This window comes from Micropterus dolomieu, linkage group LG15, assembly GCF_021292245.1.
Source record: "Micropterus dolomieu isolate WLL.071019.BEF.003 ecotype Adirondacks linkage group LG15, ASM2129224v1, whole genome shotgun sequence".
Classification (NCBI taxonomy): domain Eukaryota; kingdom Metazoa; phylum Chordata; class Actinopteri; order Centrarchiformes; family Centrarchidae; genus Micropterus; species Micropterus dolomieu.
Window position 1 is genome coordinate 5,965,048 of NC_060164.1, and position 19,856 is coordinate 5,984,903.

General features: G+C 41.7%; 2 protein-coding genes across 11 annotated transcripts in view; one reads left to right on the forward strand and one right to left on the reverse strand.

The window, feature by feature from the left end:
- btaf1 (BTAF1 RNA polymerase II, B-TFIID transcription factor-associated) overlaps positions 1 to 3,642 on the forward strand; it is a gene marked incomplete at its 5' end in the record, with an annotated part of 442,252 nt that extends 438,610 nt beyond the window's left edge. The window contains 1 exon segment of the mRNA XM_046070062.1: positions 2,357 to 3,642. Within this exon segment, the coding sequence (XP_045926018.1) occupies positions 2,357 to 2,497 (141 nt within the window). The 3' untranslated portion in view covers positions 2,498 to 3,642.
- A 4,955-nt stretch (positions 3,643 to 8,597) lies between these two features.
- Positions 8,598 to 19,856, reverse strand: part of cpeb3 (cytoplasmic polyadenylation element binding protein 3) — a 39,147-nt gene continuing 27,888 nt past the window's right edge. For all 10 annotated transcript variants that reach the window (XM_046070674.1, XM_046070679.1, XM_046070678.1 and 7 more), the window contains 4 exons: positions 15,704 to 15,822; positions 14,017 to 14,131; positions 13,321 to 13,502; positions 8,598 to 10,996 (listed from right to left, as the gene is read on the reverse strand). In XM_046070674.1, the coding sequence (XP_045926630.1) occupies positions 10,769 to 10,996; positions 13,321 to 13,502; positions 14,017 to 14,131; positions 15,704 to 15,822 (644 nt within the window). In that variant the 3' untranslated portion in view covers positions 8,598 to 10,768. The remainder of the gene's footprint in view (positions 10,997 to 13,320; positions 13,503 to 14,016; positions 14,132 to 15,703; positions 15,823 to 19,856) is intronic.

Sequence of the window (19,856 nt, forward strand, 5' to 3'; positions counted from 1 at the left end):
TCTGATGTGTGTTCTGTTCTCCAGTTGCTGTTGGACTGTGGTCTTGGGGGTGGTGGAGGATCAGAAGGGGGCACTGAAGCAGTGGTGGCCCAGCACCGTGTGCTAATTTTCTGTCAGCTAAAGAGTATGCTGGATATTGTGGAGCAGGACCTGCTGAAACCCAAACTGCCCTCTGTCACTTACCTGAGGCTGGACGGCAGCGTGCCGGCAGGCCTGCGGCACTCCATCGTTTCCAGGTCAGGGGATTGAGTCACATAGTAGCCGCTTGGTTCAGAGCTCCACCTGTTGCTGCCCGTTACTGTGAATGTGATGTCCAATTCTTTTCCCTGGCTTTCTTCCCTCTGAATCTCAGGTTTAACAATGACCCATCCATTGATGTGCTGCTGCTGACCACCCATGTTGGAGGTCTGGGCCTGAACCTGACCGGTGCAGACACCGTGGTGTTTGTTGAACATGACTGGAACCCCATGAGGGACCTGCAGGCTATGGATCGAGCCCATAGGATAGGACAGGTACTGCTCTTTGATACACCTGGCATACAGCAAGGGGCATGTGCTCTTGTAAACAGTACGGACCATCTCCCATTCTGGTTAGCCCAGTAAAATTTAGATCATCATTAGCATTGATAAATTCCAGTTTGATACTGAATCTAATATGCTTCTGTGGCTCCTACAGGAGGATGAGACATGTTCATCAGTGTTTCCTTGATGCATTATTAAACATGGCCTTTGAACAGCCTTGGATTGTGTGGCACTGCTGCTCATTTAAAACCAGTGACGCAAAAAGAACCAAGCGAAATGAAATTCGTGCCGTTGTACACGTCTAATACATTCTGTTAACCTTTATCACTGTTTGTATTGTGCAGAAACGGGTTGTGAACGTGTACAGGCTGATCACACGAGGGACGCTGGAGGAGAAGATCATGGGTCTGCAGAAATTCAAGATAAGCATCGCCAACACGGTCATCAGCCAAGAGAATTCCAGCCTGCAGAGCATGGGCACAGACCAGCTCCTCAACCTCTTCACTCTAGACAAGGTGAGACCTCCAAGAGTCAGAGAGCCAGAGACCAGACTGAAGAGGAGAAGCATGTCAGCATTAACAGTTTTTCGACAAAGGCGAAATTAAGGATTGTTTATTTTGTCAAATGTAGTTGTTTCCATCAAACTTTTCAAATGTGATACTTAAAAATGCGCGTAAAAAAACGTTGATGGAAATACGGCTATTGTGGCTCATCTCCGCTGCCAACACTGTAAAATGTTAGTTTTTCTTTGCAGTGCCTGAAGGCCATTGGACACAGATAAGTTGCAGCTGCAGACTGTCAACTGTGACTCACAAGTTAAAAGTGGTCCACAGGCCTGTCACTTAACTTTTTTGTATACACTAGTCAGGGATCCCATTTACACCTGGTGTTAATGTGCTGTGAATGGACATGTAGCTGGCTATACTTTCTGGAACTGGGGAAAAAAACGCATTATGCATGGTGTAAATGCAAAGCCCCAAGGATTAGATGTCATTATCCAGATCCAATGTTAATAGCAGGTGCAAATGAGGCCAGGCTTTCATGCAGTTTATTGTAATACTGCTTAAGAAGTATAACATTGAAATTCAGAGCAATAGCAGGGTGTCTGCAGGGACTTAAAAGTCTTAAAAGGTAAAATAAATTTTGCGAAAATGAAGGCCATTTAAAAATTACTAAAGTCTTAATCGCCATTTAACAAGGTATTAAATTTTTTAGATATTTTTGTCAATGTGAAAATCCTTTTTGCCCAAAGAGTTTGTAGTGTGGGGTAACATTTATTTATTTACTACTAGATAGGCAGAGGTTAGTGACTGTGAATTGTCAGTGTAAGGCGCAGGGATAAACCGTATGAGCATTTCGCTCTCATACGCCCCTAAAAACGGATCCGAAAAACTGATTTACAAGTACAACCGACCCGTAATCTTCCACCACACCGGACTGCAGTGCTAATCATCAAATCTGAGCTCTGTGACCACTTGAAACAAGAGATGCGCTGTCAGCAGGTGAAGGGGTAAGAAAGATCTTAAAAAGGTCTTAAAAGGTATTGAATTTTACTTCAGGATACCTTTTTGTGTATATACCCCGAATACAACAAAGTCAGTAATTCACACAGTTAAGTTCATGTTTAATGAGTGAGGCTGTTGTGTAAGAAATCTTGTAACTAAATTAAAGACAAGAAGCATCTGGAGCACAAACTCGGGTAGTGTTTGTACTATTTTTTTACTTTCTGCTCTCCAATCTACCTAGAACGAAACGTCTAAGCCTGTTTGCACCAGACAGTTGTGGAGCGTGCCTGTTTGGCTGAACTGTCTTGTGTTTTTATAAATGTGTTTCAGGGTGAAAAGGATGAGCAGTCGGCGTCAACCTCAGGGAAGGCCTCCATGAAGTCTGTGCTGGACGGCCTGGGAGAGCTATGGGACCAGCAGCAGTACGACACGGAGTACAACCTGGACAACTTCATACACACTCTGCAGTAGCCTCCATCTGCTGGCCGAGCAGGACCTGGTCAGAGCCAGAGGAGACCCCTACTGCTGCAGTTATCTACCCCACTCTCAAGCTCACATCTTACACAGGATAACCATCTGAGGGATAATAGTTACAGTACGTGTCCCAAAGCAATAACTAAAACACAGCCAAAATAAGAACTTACTCTATATATAGTGCTTTCACATTGATGGGTATGCTGCAAACATTTTGCGTCTGAAAATTGTCAGACATCCCATAATTTATTGTCGAGGCACCCAGGTTTTCAACAAGTCATCCACATAACTGCTAAGAGAATATAATGGTATGATGACGATGTACCATCTGCAAAAAACATCTCCAGTGTTCGTTTACATCATCTTCATTTAGTTAACAGCGGTGTCACCACGGTGTACAGTGATGTTGCTGTACATAAGCATACAGTGTATCATAATTATAGTTGTCCTTTATAGTTCAGCACCAGGTGCTACTTTTACAGCCCACTGCCCTCCTCCCAGATCGCATTGCCAGAGTATACAGTGTTAACTGCTTAACAGACACCATTACCCATTTGCGCCTCCCTCCTATCTTCGCCATTACCACCTCCACCCCCACTTCACAAGGTCTTAAAAGCACTGCGATACCCAACCACACCTGTCAACACAATCTAAGTGACGGATACAAACATGTTTTTGTACAACAAAAGGAAACGGGACGAGAGTGACGAGCTCGCTGGAGAAACATAGGATGTTGTAAGTGCACTGGCTTTTTATAGCACGCTGGTGCCTGCTGAGGTCAGGAGTTGTTTGTGCAACGACAAGATGACTCCCATTCTCAAGATGGCACTAGTTTCCACTCGCTCCAGGAGCGTCTGTTCACATGACCTGTGGCCATTGAGAGGCTTTGGTGGAGAGAGAGCGAGAAAGGAATGAATCAGCGTTGTGTCCAGCTCTTCCAAATGTGGTGGTAAAATAAGCTGGGAAGGCACTGCACTTGAAGCAGCATTACAGACTGATCATGGGGCCAAGGTGAAACTGGTACCTGAAACTTGCCACAAGTAATTTTTAAAGGAAAAAAAACTTAATAGACTTGTACATATGTCTGTAATTGCTGCTTTTTGTTTATTATTGTGGAATTGAAATAAATTCTACAGACCTTTTGAAGTAGCATCTTGTGTTTTTTGCATGTGAACAGTGATGGCCAGTAGATGGTGGTGTTGTACACCCACAAATATTGATGCATCATGAAGGAACCTAAAATACGTCACTTTAGTCGTCTTTTGACAAAAGAATAAAGACTTGAGGATCATTGCTACAGCCACACACCTGCAAAGGAGAACTTTAAAAAAAATAATAATAATAATGACGCTGCTGCAGCAGCAGTTGAGTTTTCACCAATGTTCCGTTCCTTAACACTTTAAGGAGTTCTTTGGTTGGCCTTAGTTGAGTTCACGCTTGTTTAAAGCTAGTAAACCTTGTGAGAGTTTCGTTTACTTCTGTTTCCAAGGTCAAGAATAAAGTTTCAACCTCAACTGTTAAACCAACAAGTTCTCAAATGCTCACAAAAGTGGAGAATTTATAGAAGCAAAGAGGCTGAAATAATTTGAGACTTTTCTAAGCAACTGACTACCTTACCTCATGGTGTAATTACTACTTAGTATCTGAATAATAGAATTTAAACAACTAAAAGTACTTTTTGAATATTAGAAACTTGAATCAATCTGAATATTTGAACTAAAAAAAACATCCACCACTTAAAAATGACCAGTAAATTTCCAAGAGGGCAATTAAAGCCACATAAATTCAGACAGATGGGTTTTCAAAGTAAAATATTTCCGTGTCATACTTGAACTTAAAAATTAAGTATCTGCTTACAACATTCCTATCCTTATAGCCTTTCTTTCCATGGTAACTGGGCAAACTGCATCTGCTGCTGATCTGATGGAAAGCTCCAGAACGGCTACTAAATGTAGATTGTTTTCTAAAGAACACAAACAAGTTCATTATTCTGCCTTACCAGCTGAATCTGAAGAATGACTCCATTAAACTGAAAATACAGATGTATGATTATAGAGGCAGTAAGGTGCAGAGTCAGTAATGCAAGTTAGTACTGGTCAGCTATATTACAGGGGACAGGGATGGATGACAGGGAGAGGATGCCATGCCAAAGACCACAAAGTTTCACAGCGTCATACAACTACGTTTAATAAGATTTGCTTATTAGTACAGAAAAAGAAAAAAAAGGAAGGTGGGAACTACAAACTCTGAAGCAGTAGTAAGCATTATCAGCATTGAGCTCCGTGTTGTCAAATCAGTTATACTGCAAAAAGTTCAGACCAAGTCAACAATCTCAAAAAGCCTCATCAAGATAGAACCAGTGTTCGAGTCAGGAAACAAAAACCTAGAAAATGAGCACAGATGCCGTACAGGAAAAACAAATGTACATTTCAAAAGTAGTGGGATGTTGGGGTGGGGGGTGGGGGGTAAAAAATACACACTACCAATTTATTTTTCATCTATTTTGGGATCACAACATGACGAGACCTACAGTGTTTACCTACCCAGAGAACGCCCATGAAGCAGAAGTGAATACACAGTATACTATCCAAGTCTAGTTACATGAAATACATACGTATATCTATAGAGGAATATATAAAATGGTTGCCATCATCCAATCCATGATCTTTTTCATTTGCACATACACTTTGTGTTACACTTAAGGTATAAATTGTTTTGTTACGTGAAAGACAAACTAGAAAAAAAAAAAATAAAGGCCAGGTGATAGATAAATATTTGGTGGTATGGTGGTGAATAATACTGATCCCTGGAAAAGGGAAAGGTGTGGGACTATTTAAAAGACTTGAGGGGGAGTTGGAATTAGCATCAGCTGTATAAACTGGTAGAAAAGGCCAGCCAGAAATAACATTCTCACATGAGCACTGGAGTCTCTTTTTGGAGGATGGGACGTCAAAAACACTTCAAAGTAGACCTTCAGCCTAACTTAAAGAAACTGTTTGACATATTGGGAAATGTGCTTTTTCGGTGTCTTAGTGAGATCATACCATGCCAATACCACTCATGTATGTATGGTAATAAACCTGGATCTGGTTAGCTAAGGCGGTGGCTCTGTACAAAGGTATCAAAATCTACCTACCAGCACCTTTAAAGCTCACTAATGAACATGTTATACTTTGTTAAATTGGTCCAAAATCCGGTGTGGGGTCCCGCTCTATGAAGGACCTGTTCTTGGACAAAGCTTCAGTAAGTAAGTCCTCCTACATAACTCCTCTAACACTGTTTTAACACTTAGCCTGTGTATGAATTAAACCATACAGATACATGTTAATAAGTGAGCTTTAGAGGTGCTGAAAGGTGGATTTTGTGACCTTTGGACAGAGCCAGGCTAGCCATATCCCCATGTTTCCAGTCTTTATGCTAAACTAACTGGCTCCTGGCTCTAGCTTCAGCTGTGTCCAAACCTTTGCCTACTGAGCAACTCTAAAGCTAAATAACATGTTACATCTTGTTTCTTTAATCTGTACACAAGAACTGAAGTGTCAAAAATGCAAGCTGTAGTTTTAGGGAGGGGGAGGGGGACAAATTCTTGGCTGGATGTTAATGCTAGGCTAAGCTAACACTCTCCTGGCTGTAGCATTGTATAGTGACAGTGATGTCAATCTTCTCATCTTACTCCTTGGCGAACAAGTGTATTTCCCAAAATGTCAAACTATTATTTAAAGGCGGAGGGGAAATATAGGATTTTGCCCAAATAAATAAATGTTGTAGAGAAACAATCAAAAGAAAAATCCACTTTTAGACCATTGCCTCCTATGAATCATTAAGATTGTACAGCGATAACTTACATGCGCTTCCCAAACTTTGTATATTATACAGTGCATCTCTACGTTTACATTCATACTTAAATACAATCACACTGGTGCATTCTGCAGGGACCAAACCTACGAGAACGAGGAGGATGTGACATGGCTGTTTCTTGAGGAGGAGCTGTTGAATATTTCACATGTGAGTAGGAGTTATTGTAGAGTTAGCGGTAGTAGTATTGGAGTAGCAGAAGCAATGTAAATGGTCATTGGTGTTGTCCATCTTCCACAATTACATCACAACATACTGCATGTATGCTCCATTCTGCCATATTTATTTTATTGCCCATTCATTTGTTTACATTGCGAATCACTTAAACATCACCAACCACCAATCTGTTGTTTTGAGGAGTTCTTTTTTCTCCGTAATCATTTTCACACTAATGTAAGCAACATCAGCGAGTTAACACACAAAGCTTAGCATTTCAAGAATTGAGACACTTTAGTAACATTATTACAAAGGTTGTTTTTTTTTCCAGCTTCAAAAAATGGGAAAAAAAGTGAACAAACGAAGAAAAAAAACTTTTAAAGAATTAGCATCATAAAATTAATTTATTCCAAGTAAAAATACAAAATAATATTTATGACATTGACCAGATATGAAAAGTCTCCCCCAGAAATAACTATTAATGGTTGAGAAATAAGTATGTAAAGAAAAATATGAAATAAAAATGAAAATATGTAAATATGTTTAAATTCTTTTTTTTTTTAGCAAAACTTTCTAAAAATAATGAAAATTTCTCAGTACAAAGGCTACATTACTACTGGAAGGTACTAGCAGGTAGAGTAGGTAAATACACAGTAGAAAATGATTTTAGTGAATCACAATGCTTGCAATGAAAATAACTCTGCAATAAAGATTTATGCCTCTTTTTCTTGTTTTCTTCTTTTCTACAAACAGTACAAACAGTATTGCACATTACAACAAAGAATCAAGGTTCTTAGCCTTAAAAAAATGGGACTAATTCAAGTCTTGCGTGAATAGAAGGCCACCAGTCAATTGATGCACCTTGGGGGCTTCTGATCAAGTTACAGGTGAAAACACTTGTGTCTGTTTTGTGTTAAAAATAACATTCTTGTCTCTCTACCTCCAGCTGTTCAGTGACTCTCACAAGTCTCCTTGTATTTTTCTCCCGACGATATCAGGCTAACAAATCAGGGTCACCTTGCTTTTTTACAAAACAAAAGGGAACACGTACGTTTAGGAAACATAAAAAACTTCTCTTAAAAAAATAATGAACAGAAGATCTCTTTCACAACTCTGGTCAGCATAGTAAATGATTGATTATAAATATACAAAAAACGTGGGAAATATGTTCAGTTTTCTCTCTGAGCACCTGATATATATATATATTTTTTTTTTCCTAAAGAGCTCTTCTCTGGTGTTTTGACCAATTTGACCAGTGGGACACTCACAGTAACTTCCACTGTGATAAAGTAGACTGTACTTTCACTAACTACATCATTATATTAGTTATAAAGCTCTAGCTCCTTCAGTTGTTGTCTTTTTCAAAAAAATAAATTCTTAAAATAAAAGGCAAATAAGCATGATAAAAATAAAAAAAATCAGCCATCTGTTAAATCATTTCTCTTGAAGAATTAAATTAATATATATTTTTCATCTGAATAAACTTACTTAGAAAATATCAGTTTCTCTCCTAATATATTTCAAAATTGAGGTATTGCAAAAGATCTTGTCAGTCAGAAAGCACGCTTTATCGTCTTTTTTTGTCTTTTAACAAAAAGAACTGCTGACCGTCGAAAACTGTTCAGATACAAAGAGTAGTGCATAACAAATATCTATCATAGAGAAGGAACAAACATAGAAAACCTGTCTGGGTGGGGAAAGAAATGTCACAAAAACACCCAGAATTCACTTTCATAGGGATACTTATTATTACTCATGGTTAGCCTCTTATTTTTTTAAGTCAGTAAAAAAGTATCTTCTCTTTAGTTTCAATTAGTTTTTTTCTTGGACAACAAAAACCATCCATCCTAAAGCAAAAAACAAACAAACAACAAAAACAAAACAGTTTGCGACTAATAGGAGAAAGAGGAGAGGGACTGCGGGGCGCCAGCACGGGACAATCACAACTCACGGACAAAAAAAAATAAGGGGACGACACACATTAACTTGCAATGATGTAGGATCCCGTTCGGATTGTCCACAAAACTGCTAAAACCAGTGTAACTTGGCCCCCCCACCCCTACCCCCAAACCAGAGCCGCCCTGTTTTGTGCATTGCAACTACCAAACACCTTCCCCCTTCCCCAGTCCTGTTTGAACTGCGCACTATAACCTTTTGAAAAAAAACTAAAAGATATACATGTCCACCATTTTTTTAGCAGGTCCATTACTTCAAGCTTTGCAGGAAAAAAAAATCTGGATAAATATGGTAGCCCCAGCTTGCACATCTGCATCTTCTGGGGCAATGTTATTCCCACCCACCCCACTCATGTAGTTAGAGCATGTGCAGAGCTCAGTTTCTCAACCTCAAGTCTCCAGTAGCTTCAATGTTTTATTTTTATCCCATCTCCACCCCCGATTCTTCTTCCAAACTGCCCTCTTTCCTCATCTAATCAACTGCACTTCAGCTCCTCTGCAGGAGCCTCATCTGCAGGTTGTTAGGTGGTCTTGTTAAAAGTCGAACACGTGAGCTCTTTGGTTGCATTCTGGGACGTAAACGTGCGCGTTCGTCAACGGTGGGACAAAAAAAAAAAAGAAAAAGAATAAAAGAAAGACCTCAGTCCTCAGTTTAAACTCACATTGTTGCGTCTTCTCTTCAGATCAGCCTCTGTGTTTGTAGGCCTGTTTGTGTGCGTAAGAAAGACAGCCGTCTGTGTGTGTGTTCGTGTGTGTCGAGAGGCTTCTGTGTATACTGGTGCAAGTGTGTGTACAAGAGAACATATATACGTGTGCATACACTAGTTATGAAGTTTCACAGGACTTCTATGTCGGACATTAACGACAGTTAAAGCGAATCACAGTTCTAGGCATACTCAGACCTAACTACATACGGTATAAAAAATTGCACAATTATATCAACAATCACTGCAAAAAAGTACTTCACCTATCATAGACAGTTTTAAATGGTAATCCTACATTTAATTTGATTTGTGATTATTAAGGTTGTTTTTTTTTTTCCCCCTGTCGCTTGGATGTGTCTTGGAACCATCTGCTCTGGCCGCCCTGTGGCATGGCTTGCGAGCCCCGACACGCCGCCATGACTACTTTGACCGGTCTTCCATGTTTCTGTCCAGTTTCGTGCGAGTCGAACGTACGTCTATAGTGTGTTGTGCAAACATGGGCAGAATCGAATAGTAGACATGATACTGAAAAGTCTATTACATGCAGCAACCTGATTGAAATAAACATGCAGTTAGGGGCAACCCACCCCGACCCCCACAAAGGTAGCCATCATTGTCTAGGGGCGCCCCCTCCCCCTATGATAGCTCGTCATTCTACAACACCAGGTGCTTCTCTAGATCTGTTATTTATTATTTTATACCCTAGCCTCAATAAAGTACTTATGGTATCTGTTTATACCATGGATTTAGCAGCAAAGCTATTGCAGCAGTACATTTATATAACACTAAAAAATAATGTTATTATAAAAATAAAGACCTAGAATTCGAAAGCAAACTAATCTGATTGCGCATATGAGGTATTAATATTCAGAGTCAAAATTGAGAGCAAATATAGCCATGTTACTTTTTCTCGGGGCAATAAGGGCCCACACTACTGGATAGTTGTTAAATCTTGCTACATCTTATGCCACCTATTTAGCTTTTCTGTATGCATTAATTTGCCTTTGGTAATGATTTTTTCCTAGGGGCAATATAACTACAGCTTTTGAAAATAAGTGCATGCTCATTTTACATAAAATTTTAATTATCTATATATGTATAGATAGGTACAAAACAAAAAAATATATACTTTTTAAATATTTGTATGGTCCCACCTCTGTCTCAGTAAGGGGGGGTCCAACAGGACGTACCACACCATTTAGTGAATAGAATGGGGAACTGAAAATAGCCAGGTGTCTAATATACCATCCTGTGTGTGTATAGTGGGATTTTGTGCCAAAGTGCAAATTGTTGATAGACTTTCGCATTTCATTTCCCCGCAATGCTTCATCAGAGGGGAACACCAGACAATGAGTTCAGTATGGTATGAGGAAAGTCCCGTGTATTTGACGGTATCCTTTTTGCTTTTTTCATGAGGTGTTTGTGGGGAGCAGGGTGGAGTAGGTGGGGCTGTGTGTGGGGGTGTGTGTGGGTGTGTGTGTGTGTGGGGGGGGGGAGTGTTGCAGCACTGTCCCGGCCTGTAAGGTAGGAGGGGTGCAGGAGGTTTTTAGGGGTCGAGTGTGGGTTCACCAGGGGCAGGGCTGACTCGTGACCCCCCCTCAGCTCCAGCGGAAGGACACGTGTCGAGGTCGGTCGCCCCCCTCCTTCACCAGTGGCTTGTGAAACTCTCGGCCGGCTCGCGAGTGGATGCTGGCCCAGCAGTACTCGCAGTAGTACTGCAGGCATGTGACGTTGGCACAGAAGAAGGGGGCAAACTTCCCCCCGCAGCGTGCCCCCTGGCACTCATCACACATCTGGTCATCCAGGACGTACGGCTTCACCTCCACCTGGGAAGGAGGAGAACAAGAGGTGGCGTTCAAGTTTATTCTCATCCACAAACACAAATCAAGAAAATTGAGGTACAGTCAGTCATCTTGTTAGAAAAATGTGTATTCTGCCCTGAATGGGCACCTTCCCAGCTAGAAGTCAGCAGCTTGCAGAAATATTGGCCTGTACGCAACACTAAGTGTAGTTACGCTAGCAAGTGTTACAAGAGTTGTGGTCATGATGGAAGAAATGTGCCATTTAGCCTTTTCTAGTTGTTGTAATTTGAAAAATGACATATTTTAGTCTAAACTTTTCTATAACAATCTATCTATAATCTATAACAAAGAATTTCCCCTCTGGGATCAATCAAGTAGTCTGATTTGAGTATTGCAGTTGCTATTCGCTCTTAAAGGTTCAGTGTATACGTTTTAGTGGCATCTAGTGGTGAGGGTTGCAAATTGCAACCAAACTGCTCACTCACCACTCACCCCTCCCTTCCCGTAGTGCGTAGGAGAAGCTACGGTGGTCGACACGCTCTGTCAGCTCTTGTGCTAAATAAATAATTGTCCTCATTTCACTTCTCTTCTTACTTCGAACAAACCAGATGACTACTACTACTACTGTAGCGCTGTTTGTCTGTTTGGGCTACTGTAGAAACATGGCGCCGCAACATGGCTTCTTCCATGTAAGAGTCCCGCAGTGTATGTAGATAGAAATGGCTCATTCTAAGGTAATAAAAACATAACAATTAATTATGTAAGGTCTTTATACACCACTGAAAACATAACTATGTATATTATATTGCATTTGTCAATAGATCCTCCTAAATATTACACACTGAACCTTTAATCTAATCTTGTTTTTCACAAAACAAATGAAATTTTTTAGGTTAATTCCTATAAAACAGGTATTCTCACTGTTATAAAAAATTTGACTTGAAAAAAGGGAGGATTATTTAACTGGCATCTTCTTTATGCCAGACTGAAACACTAAAACCAAAACAACTAGTATTTAAATGTGCTAAACAGCTATGGAGCTCCAGGTCTTTTGGCTCAGTCAGAGTAACCCCATGCGAGGCAATCTCTGTGCAATATTCTAAAATATAACCAAGTTAGTTTCAGGTAGGTATCCTCAGGTCTAGCAGTGAAATGAGTTTGACCACTAAGCCGGAAGACAAGAAATGAGAGCTCAGTTGCCATGGAGACACCTCAGCGCATGAGTAGGCAGGGGTGTATGCTAACCTTGTAATAGCGTGGCCACAAAATGAAAGGTTATCATATCCTTCAACTGTAGGAGGCCGTCCCTCTTAGCTAAACCCTGCTACAACTGCAGCGCAAAAATCCACAAGACAAATGAGAAAAAAAGTCAGGCAGAAACCGCAACACTGCCGTGCTGCTAAATGCCAATATCAACTCAGTGGACGTGAAGCTGACCAGAGGTAATGAGCTTCTATGTCCTATCATCATGAGCCATTTAGAGTTAATGAAGGCTAAGGCGAGAAAGGACAAAATTTGAAAGAAAAGTGGCAGAAGCAGGCATCTTGTTCTATACCATAACTTTGTGAACAGTGATTCTCAAAGATGCGCCCCACTTTCTGCAATGTATATGCATTCTTTAAAAAGGGTTCATTCTGTCAACATTAATCACTTTTGTTGTAAAGGTGACTTGATTCTTGATAATAAAAAAGGAAAAAAAACAAACACTACAATACTTAAAATACTCGTCACTTAACTGCATCAAAAGGCTGTTCTAAATATTTTTGTTATTTCTCATTCTTAAAGGAAGGCCTTTATTCACACACTTTGATGCTCTCGTAAATGTTGTTTCCTTTATCTTGTTTTGAACATTATTTGCATTCCACCCAGTTCCAGTCATAATAAAGACACCCTAAACCCCCACTGAGGATCAATGGTGAAAGCTGAGGTGGGGTGCACCGCCCCGCCCTACAGAGGCTCGGTGTCCTGGCTGACAACCAGTCTCTCTCGGTCACGATCTGTCCCGCTGCAATTGGCCGACGTGCCTAAAATAACCAGGCTGCAGCGAAGCCTGAATATACATGTATAGGGAACTACTATAATTAAACCAACCCTGTGTGTCTGCAACTAGAAACATCTGTCGGGACTCCAGCAGCCATAGTGATTGCAGAGCCGGGCCTGGCCTTCCATTATTGTAGGCCGTTTTGAGCAGCTGGCTTAAAATCCAGCTATAATAAAAGCTATGAGACATGGGAGAGTACGGCTCAGCAGCATGCCATAGGAATGACTGCGGAAACCTCAGCCGTGGTGGAGAAGCTGTTTTCTTTCAGAGGAAGGACATTGTGAATGAAGTGCGTGAACCCGCTCACCCTTTTGTCGATGTCATTGTGCTGCAGCTGAACGAAGCGAGCGCTGATGGCAGCAATGTAACTTTGCTGATTGGAGAAAGCCACGCGGCCGGCTCCCTTTGGGTATTTGAGCTCTGGGTCAGTGTCGATGCCCGCGTAGCAAACACCTCCGTACAGCCGGTCCATGATCATAGCCAGCTCCACTGGAGAGAAGGCGTGAGGGAGAGAGATGATTAGTGTTACAGCAAGTCCTCTTGGGAGTTAAAGACCATTTTGGCATTTTATTTGTCAAGGTTTCTCAAATTGAATTGAGTCTTTCTTAAAAAACATTTTCTTAAAAAACATTTTAAGAAAGGCTGTTTAAGTTGGACTTTTGTGATTTATGTTCTTAATAACTGATGTAAAACTCTACCCTACTCCACTCTTCATCAGAGCACCAGACTAAAACTGCTGGTATGATTAGTAGGGTCATGCTGTAGACAAGCCAGCGATGTTTATCCCAAGAACAGAAGGACTGTGCCTTCCATTACACCATGAATTCTTAACATGATGACCAGTTGGCCCGCTTCCTGGAAACCCAAGTAGAGGATTGCTTTCTCACAGGGAGAACTTTCATTATAGCCTCCAGCCTCTGCTCCCCATGCCAGCCAGCGTTATGAAGCCAATTTAGAGGCTTTCAGGGGATCGCAAAAAAGATATTCCATTCATATTAGTTACCTGCACGCAGGGGCCGCGGCACCCCACCTACGAAGATGGTCTTGCGGGGGTCCAGAGGCTGGGAGCCGTCCATGACAAAGTCACTGTCGCTCAGATTCCAGGGACGGATCTGGACCTGCGTGAGGGAAAAATCTTGTCATTTAGAAGGAAGTGTGTACCTGTACATTTTTTTTTTGCCATGCTAGCTTTGGTGATCCTACTTATTTTTAGTGTACAGTTTATAAGACTGGATTCTAATTAACAGAAGAAACAATGCTGTGTCGTAAAAAGAACTGGGCCCGTATTCATAAAAAATCTTAATGCAAAGAGTAGCTCCTAGTGACAAAATTCTAAGAAAATTCTTAGATATGTGGGCGTTTACTCTTAAAATTAAAGAAAAAATCCTAGTAAAGACAAAAGTAATTCAGAAAGCATCTTAACCCTTAAAAGAGGTCTTAAGGTCAAAATTGTTAGGAGCACGGACGAGGACTTTTAGGACGCTTAAGAGTTTCTTTAGTAGAGGAGAAAATGGCAGAAAGACGAAGAGGGAGAAGAAATGTGTTGCAGACAATGGATGACAGTGAGTTAATCAGACGCTATAGATTAGATCGTGCAGGGATCATGTTTGTGACTGATGTTATTAGTGACGCGCTAACATCTCCGACACAGCGCAGGAATGCCATAGCGCCAGAAATGAAAGTAATCACTACATTACAATATTTTGCAACTGGGAAAATGCAACAATGCAGCAGTGATGATTTAGGTCTGTCACAACCTTCTGTAAGCAGAGTGATCGCACAAACAATTACAGCACTTTCAGAACCTCTAATTGTGTCGCAGTTCATCTCGTTTCCACTGGACAGTCCCACCTTGCAGGCTAAAAAACTGCATTTATGAATATACCAGGCTTCCCTGGTGCGCACAAGCAGGGGGAATGAACCGTTAATAGTTTGTGCTATACGCTCCCACGTCTGCTTCTTGCCCCGTGCTGTGACACCCGGCCCGAATTTTCCTTTTAGAATGGCCTTGTGTTCATCCACTAACTGGGCTAACAGTAAACACTGTTCCTCTGTCCAGTTGGGCTTTCTTGCCCTTCTTGGTTTTGATTCCATGTTTGATACCTTAAAACCAACATTCAAACCACCACTTAAATAGACATGCCAGCAATCAGTGTAATTGGAAAGAGTGGAACACTTTTTATCATTCTAAGCCAATCAAATACCTTATAGGAAATTAACAGCATGGTAAATAAAAATCAGGATCTATATACACATATATAATGGGTGTGTGGGTGTGGGTGTGTGCGTGTGTGTGTGAGAACGGTCAAATAGGAAATTACATGTAATTTCCAAAGTGAAGGCTTAGAATAGAACCTATACTTAAAATCACTCTTTTTTTCCTTCTTGGACAACCAACCAATCACAGATTGTGTCATACATAGCAACGGGGTCAACCCCGCCTCCTCACTAAGATGAAAGTTTTTGTCTTTTCCTTGCTCCGAGTTGCTCTCAGATCAGTCCCTGATCGCTCTTAAGCTGGGACTCCTACGTAAAAGTTTTTAAGCTAAATTAAGAGTTTTCTGAGAGGATTCTTAGAATCTTTATGAATACGGGCCCTGTAGTTTAGGACAGGCGGGGGAGTAAAGTAGACATGTGAAGACACAAATCTACTGAACATTTATTGTATTCCACAAATGTCTGCTGCTTACCGGTTTGTCTTTGATGGTGGGACTGGATACACACAGGTAGAGCTTGCCATCCTCCTCGATGCAGGCGTCGATCAAGGCCTGAACAGAAGTCTCTTCCTGGAAGAGCAAGAAGGCGTAGCCTGGAAAGAAGAGCAAACAGAAAATTTATGGAAAAAAGGCAACAAAAACTACATCTGCTGCATTTAATAGTCACACTCTTGTGACCATGAGGCTTTAAACTCTGTCTTCTGGGCAAAAAATCATAGACATTTGAGTATTTTCAACAGTGTCTACATTGCACAAGTCACAATCCTATGACTAAGCCACATACTTCTTTCCTTGTAATTATTCATAGTTTGAGACAACTTCGCCTCCACACAGGCTTATGACCTTGTGGCAATGTTCTTCTGTCCTCATTTGCCTCGCCTGCCTCCATAAGACGCTCTACACCCGGCACCTTGCTGCCTGCGCTGCTTCAGATTAAATGGCTAAGAGTGCTCCACTCCTAAAGGAACCATGCAAAATTGATCAGCCGAACACACTGCGGATCTTCCCTGAGAATTGGTTCAGGTGGAGAGAGTTTGGTGATGTCTTTGCGAAGCAGAAAGAAAGAGCAATTCAGACAGTCACTCTGTACTCCTGAATTATTTAGCATGGAGAGCACAGACCTTATCCAAGGTCAGAGCTATTAAGCCATTTGGGGAGGGACAGAAAGCCAACTCAATAAAGGTACATCCATCACATAATGCTACAGGGGTCGGCGAGCAACAGGGATCTGATTTATACTGAAAAAGGACAAAGAAACATGAGCAGAGAGCCCAAAGCTACATTTCAACAGTGAAATAATAAATACACAATACTTGGCCCAAAGAGACCAGGGTGAATATATTTGCAACACAGACAGAATGCAGCACATGTTGGTGCACACAGTCATCTCTGGGTCGTCAATTATTAGTGTATGGCTCTGGCTGTGTTAGCAGAAACCCACTACCACCTGTGGCACCCATGAGTCAGAGGAATATGAGCTGCTGGGATGGGTAGATATGCACAAGTGTACACGATCACACGCACACACCCAGAGACTACTTTCTACGAGAGTACACTCTGTCTCCAACTTCCAATCACTTTGTTTGTAGTGTCTCTCGAGACTACAACAAAAGCCATGTGTTCCGGTGTCTCTTGAGAAACCTGCTTTTATAAACGGTCTTTCAGTATCACACGCACACACACATACAGAAGTTCAGACACATGCTCTTATGCAGACAAATGCTTGAGCTAAAATGGCGAGGAAAAAGAACGTGCCACGGTCATGTTTTCACTTTAAACTTTCCTGAGTGGATGGGATGAGGGGAAAGGAGAAATAAAGCCTGAGTCGGCAGACCTAGTCAACTGTGGTATGTGGGAGCGGGAGCGTGTATCAGGGTAAGGCAGGGAGGAAGGGTGTGAGTTTGTTCTGCGGTGGGGGGAGCTATAAGCAAGACAAGAAAGAAAAGGCAGCGAGCATCAAAGGTGAAATGGAAAAAAGTAGGTGCGTAAGCAGAGGTGTGTGAGGGCTGAAACTGCTGCTGCTGCTTTTGTCTGTGTGTGAATGTGTGACGCGTGTCCTGTCACAATGACATGACAGTGTCCTGCCTAGAGCGTCGATGGCAACTGTGACTTTCTGACGTTTGCGTCTGTATCAGCAGTGTAGCTCACCATGTGGTAGAAGAAACGTGTGATACAGGATCCAAAAGCAGCATTTTTATGGCAGCCACCAAACAAAAAAAAAACTTAATTAAAGCATAGCTAAAACCTTTAGTCAGTTAAGAAAAGGATCAAGAAAAGAAACCTCAGATTAACGGAGCCCTAAGTTAAATACATCAAGAACCATTTATAGCTAATGGAATTTTGGTTGCACAGAAAAGAGAAAATGGCAGCAACACAGACATCTTTGTTCCACGCGCCCAAATTTAACTCAAGGATGTGCTCTCCCCTTGTGCCACACATTCAGTGGTCTGCAATAGATAACGATCTTGTAAAGTGTTCATTCTGCCGACATAAATCATTTTGTTGCTCACTGACGATGAGGTCATCCAACTGATGACGTTAGGCTAACCCTTAAAACTCGGAACAAGGAAAAAACACAAAAATTATCCCCATAATTACCTCACTTAATAGGCTGTTAAGTACTTCATGAGGGCCCCAAGGTAAATGAATATGCCAACAGAAAAACGTGTATTACAATAATGGAAACAATGATAGTGAGAAAAAAAGGGCAGTGAGTATGGAGAAGCAGGTCTGTGTGTCCTTAAGAGGACTGAAGCATAATTGATCAAGTGATTTGCTCCATGCTAATGCATTAGCATACACAATGTTAAGTTATTGTATGCATCTAGGATTATGCAAAGTAACCACAGAGGCTCTTACTAATTAACAGTTTTTAGCGGTGATTATTATTATTATGAGCCCTGTAGAGTCAAGTAATAGGCCAACAACCTCAGTGAGGCTATCATGTTTTCACTGATAACAAACTGTACCATTGGGAGGGTGGAACAAAAATATTCACAATGAAAAACTAATTTCAAACAGCTGCTTTAAGTGACCAGCTAATCTCTGTCTTTTTGTAACAGGTCAACACGGAGCCAACCGCTCTCTGCACCAGCCGGCAAAAAATACACAATAAGACTCGACATAAGAGGATTTTGTGCGTAGTCATCTTTCTCCACGTGCCTCGTCATCACCCGACATAAGACCCCTGTCTCTGTGTTGCTGGGTTACATAAAGAGGGTTTGTCATCAGGAGAAATCATGTGGTTTAGCACTGACATCCCCCCTCAGAGAAAAAACAACTGCAGTCTTGCACACAAAAAAACCCAGCATGAAAAGGCAGAGCTAGCCAGCAGCTCATACAGTTTGAAGGAGGGAACAACGTGTTCCATGACCCAGGGCAGGAGAGAGGGGGAAAGAAGGGGGGCGGGCGGGGGGAGAGGAGCAAGACAGATGGAAAGAGTGAAAAAAGTGAGAAAAGGTAGGGAGAGAAGCAGCATGAATGACTGCCATGCAAACAGAGACTTTGAAAATACATGGGAGGGCTTGGGGAGCAGGAGGAGCATGGGGGATATAAAGACTGTAGAGACTGACGCCAAGCTGCTACTTTAATGAACCCTGGTAGAAAGTTACAAAACCAATGCAGGCGGCCTAGAAAGCCTTTTAACGTGTGCTCCACTCAATTTCACACAGAAAGTACTGGACAGGGCCTGTGCTGCCTTCTATATCATCCCTCAAACCTGCCAGGGCAAAATGAAATTCACAAGTGAGGGCGCCTAACTTCTAGGCAAACCGCCATGGTTTCATGAACAATAGCTTGAACAACACAGATACTCAGTTTGGTCAGGGTGTACATACAAGTATTAATATGGCAATACTTCATACTAAAAGGCATCAACCCATAACCCATTAAAACAGATTGTACCAGATTCCATAGGGATCTTTGCCACTTGAATGCTCTGATATTTAGTCTGAATGGTGCTGAATCTGTCTTTTTCCATCAGCCTTGCGCAGTGCAGAGGCTTACGCCACGGGAAGAAAGCGCAGATCTGCAGTGGCTCGTGCCTGAGATTTATAAGCTTTGCTGCTGAGCTCCCAGCACTGTCCAGGGAGGAAGGGAATACGTACACCCGCAGCATTTTCCAGCCTAAAGAGCGCTGCTTTCAGACAAACGATAGGCAGAGGGCCTCGTGGGTTGCGCAGATAAACCAATGACCTCACAAAGGACTTTCCTGTAACGGAGGCCAGCAGTTTGACTCATGGGGAGAGAAACAGTTACCTCAACAGCAACCTGCTGATAATTTGTAAAATTGCAGTAAAACAAAGACATTAACTCGCAAACTGCAACCACTTACAGCTGTCTAAAGATAGTTTTAGTTTGACATTTTGGGAAATATGCTTATTTGCTTTCTTGCCAAGAGTTAGATGAGAACATTGACACCACTCTATTATCTGTGCATTTAATATGAAGCTACCAGCAGGAGCTGTTAGTTTAGCTTAGCATAAAGACTAAAAACCGGGGGTTAATGGCTAGCCTGGCCCTGTCCACTGGTAAAATCTGCCAACCAGCACCTCTAAAGCTCACTAATAATTAATTTAACACGTCGTAGCTAGCTAACGTTAGCGGTTTCCCCCTGTTTCCAGCCTTT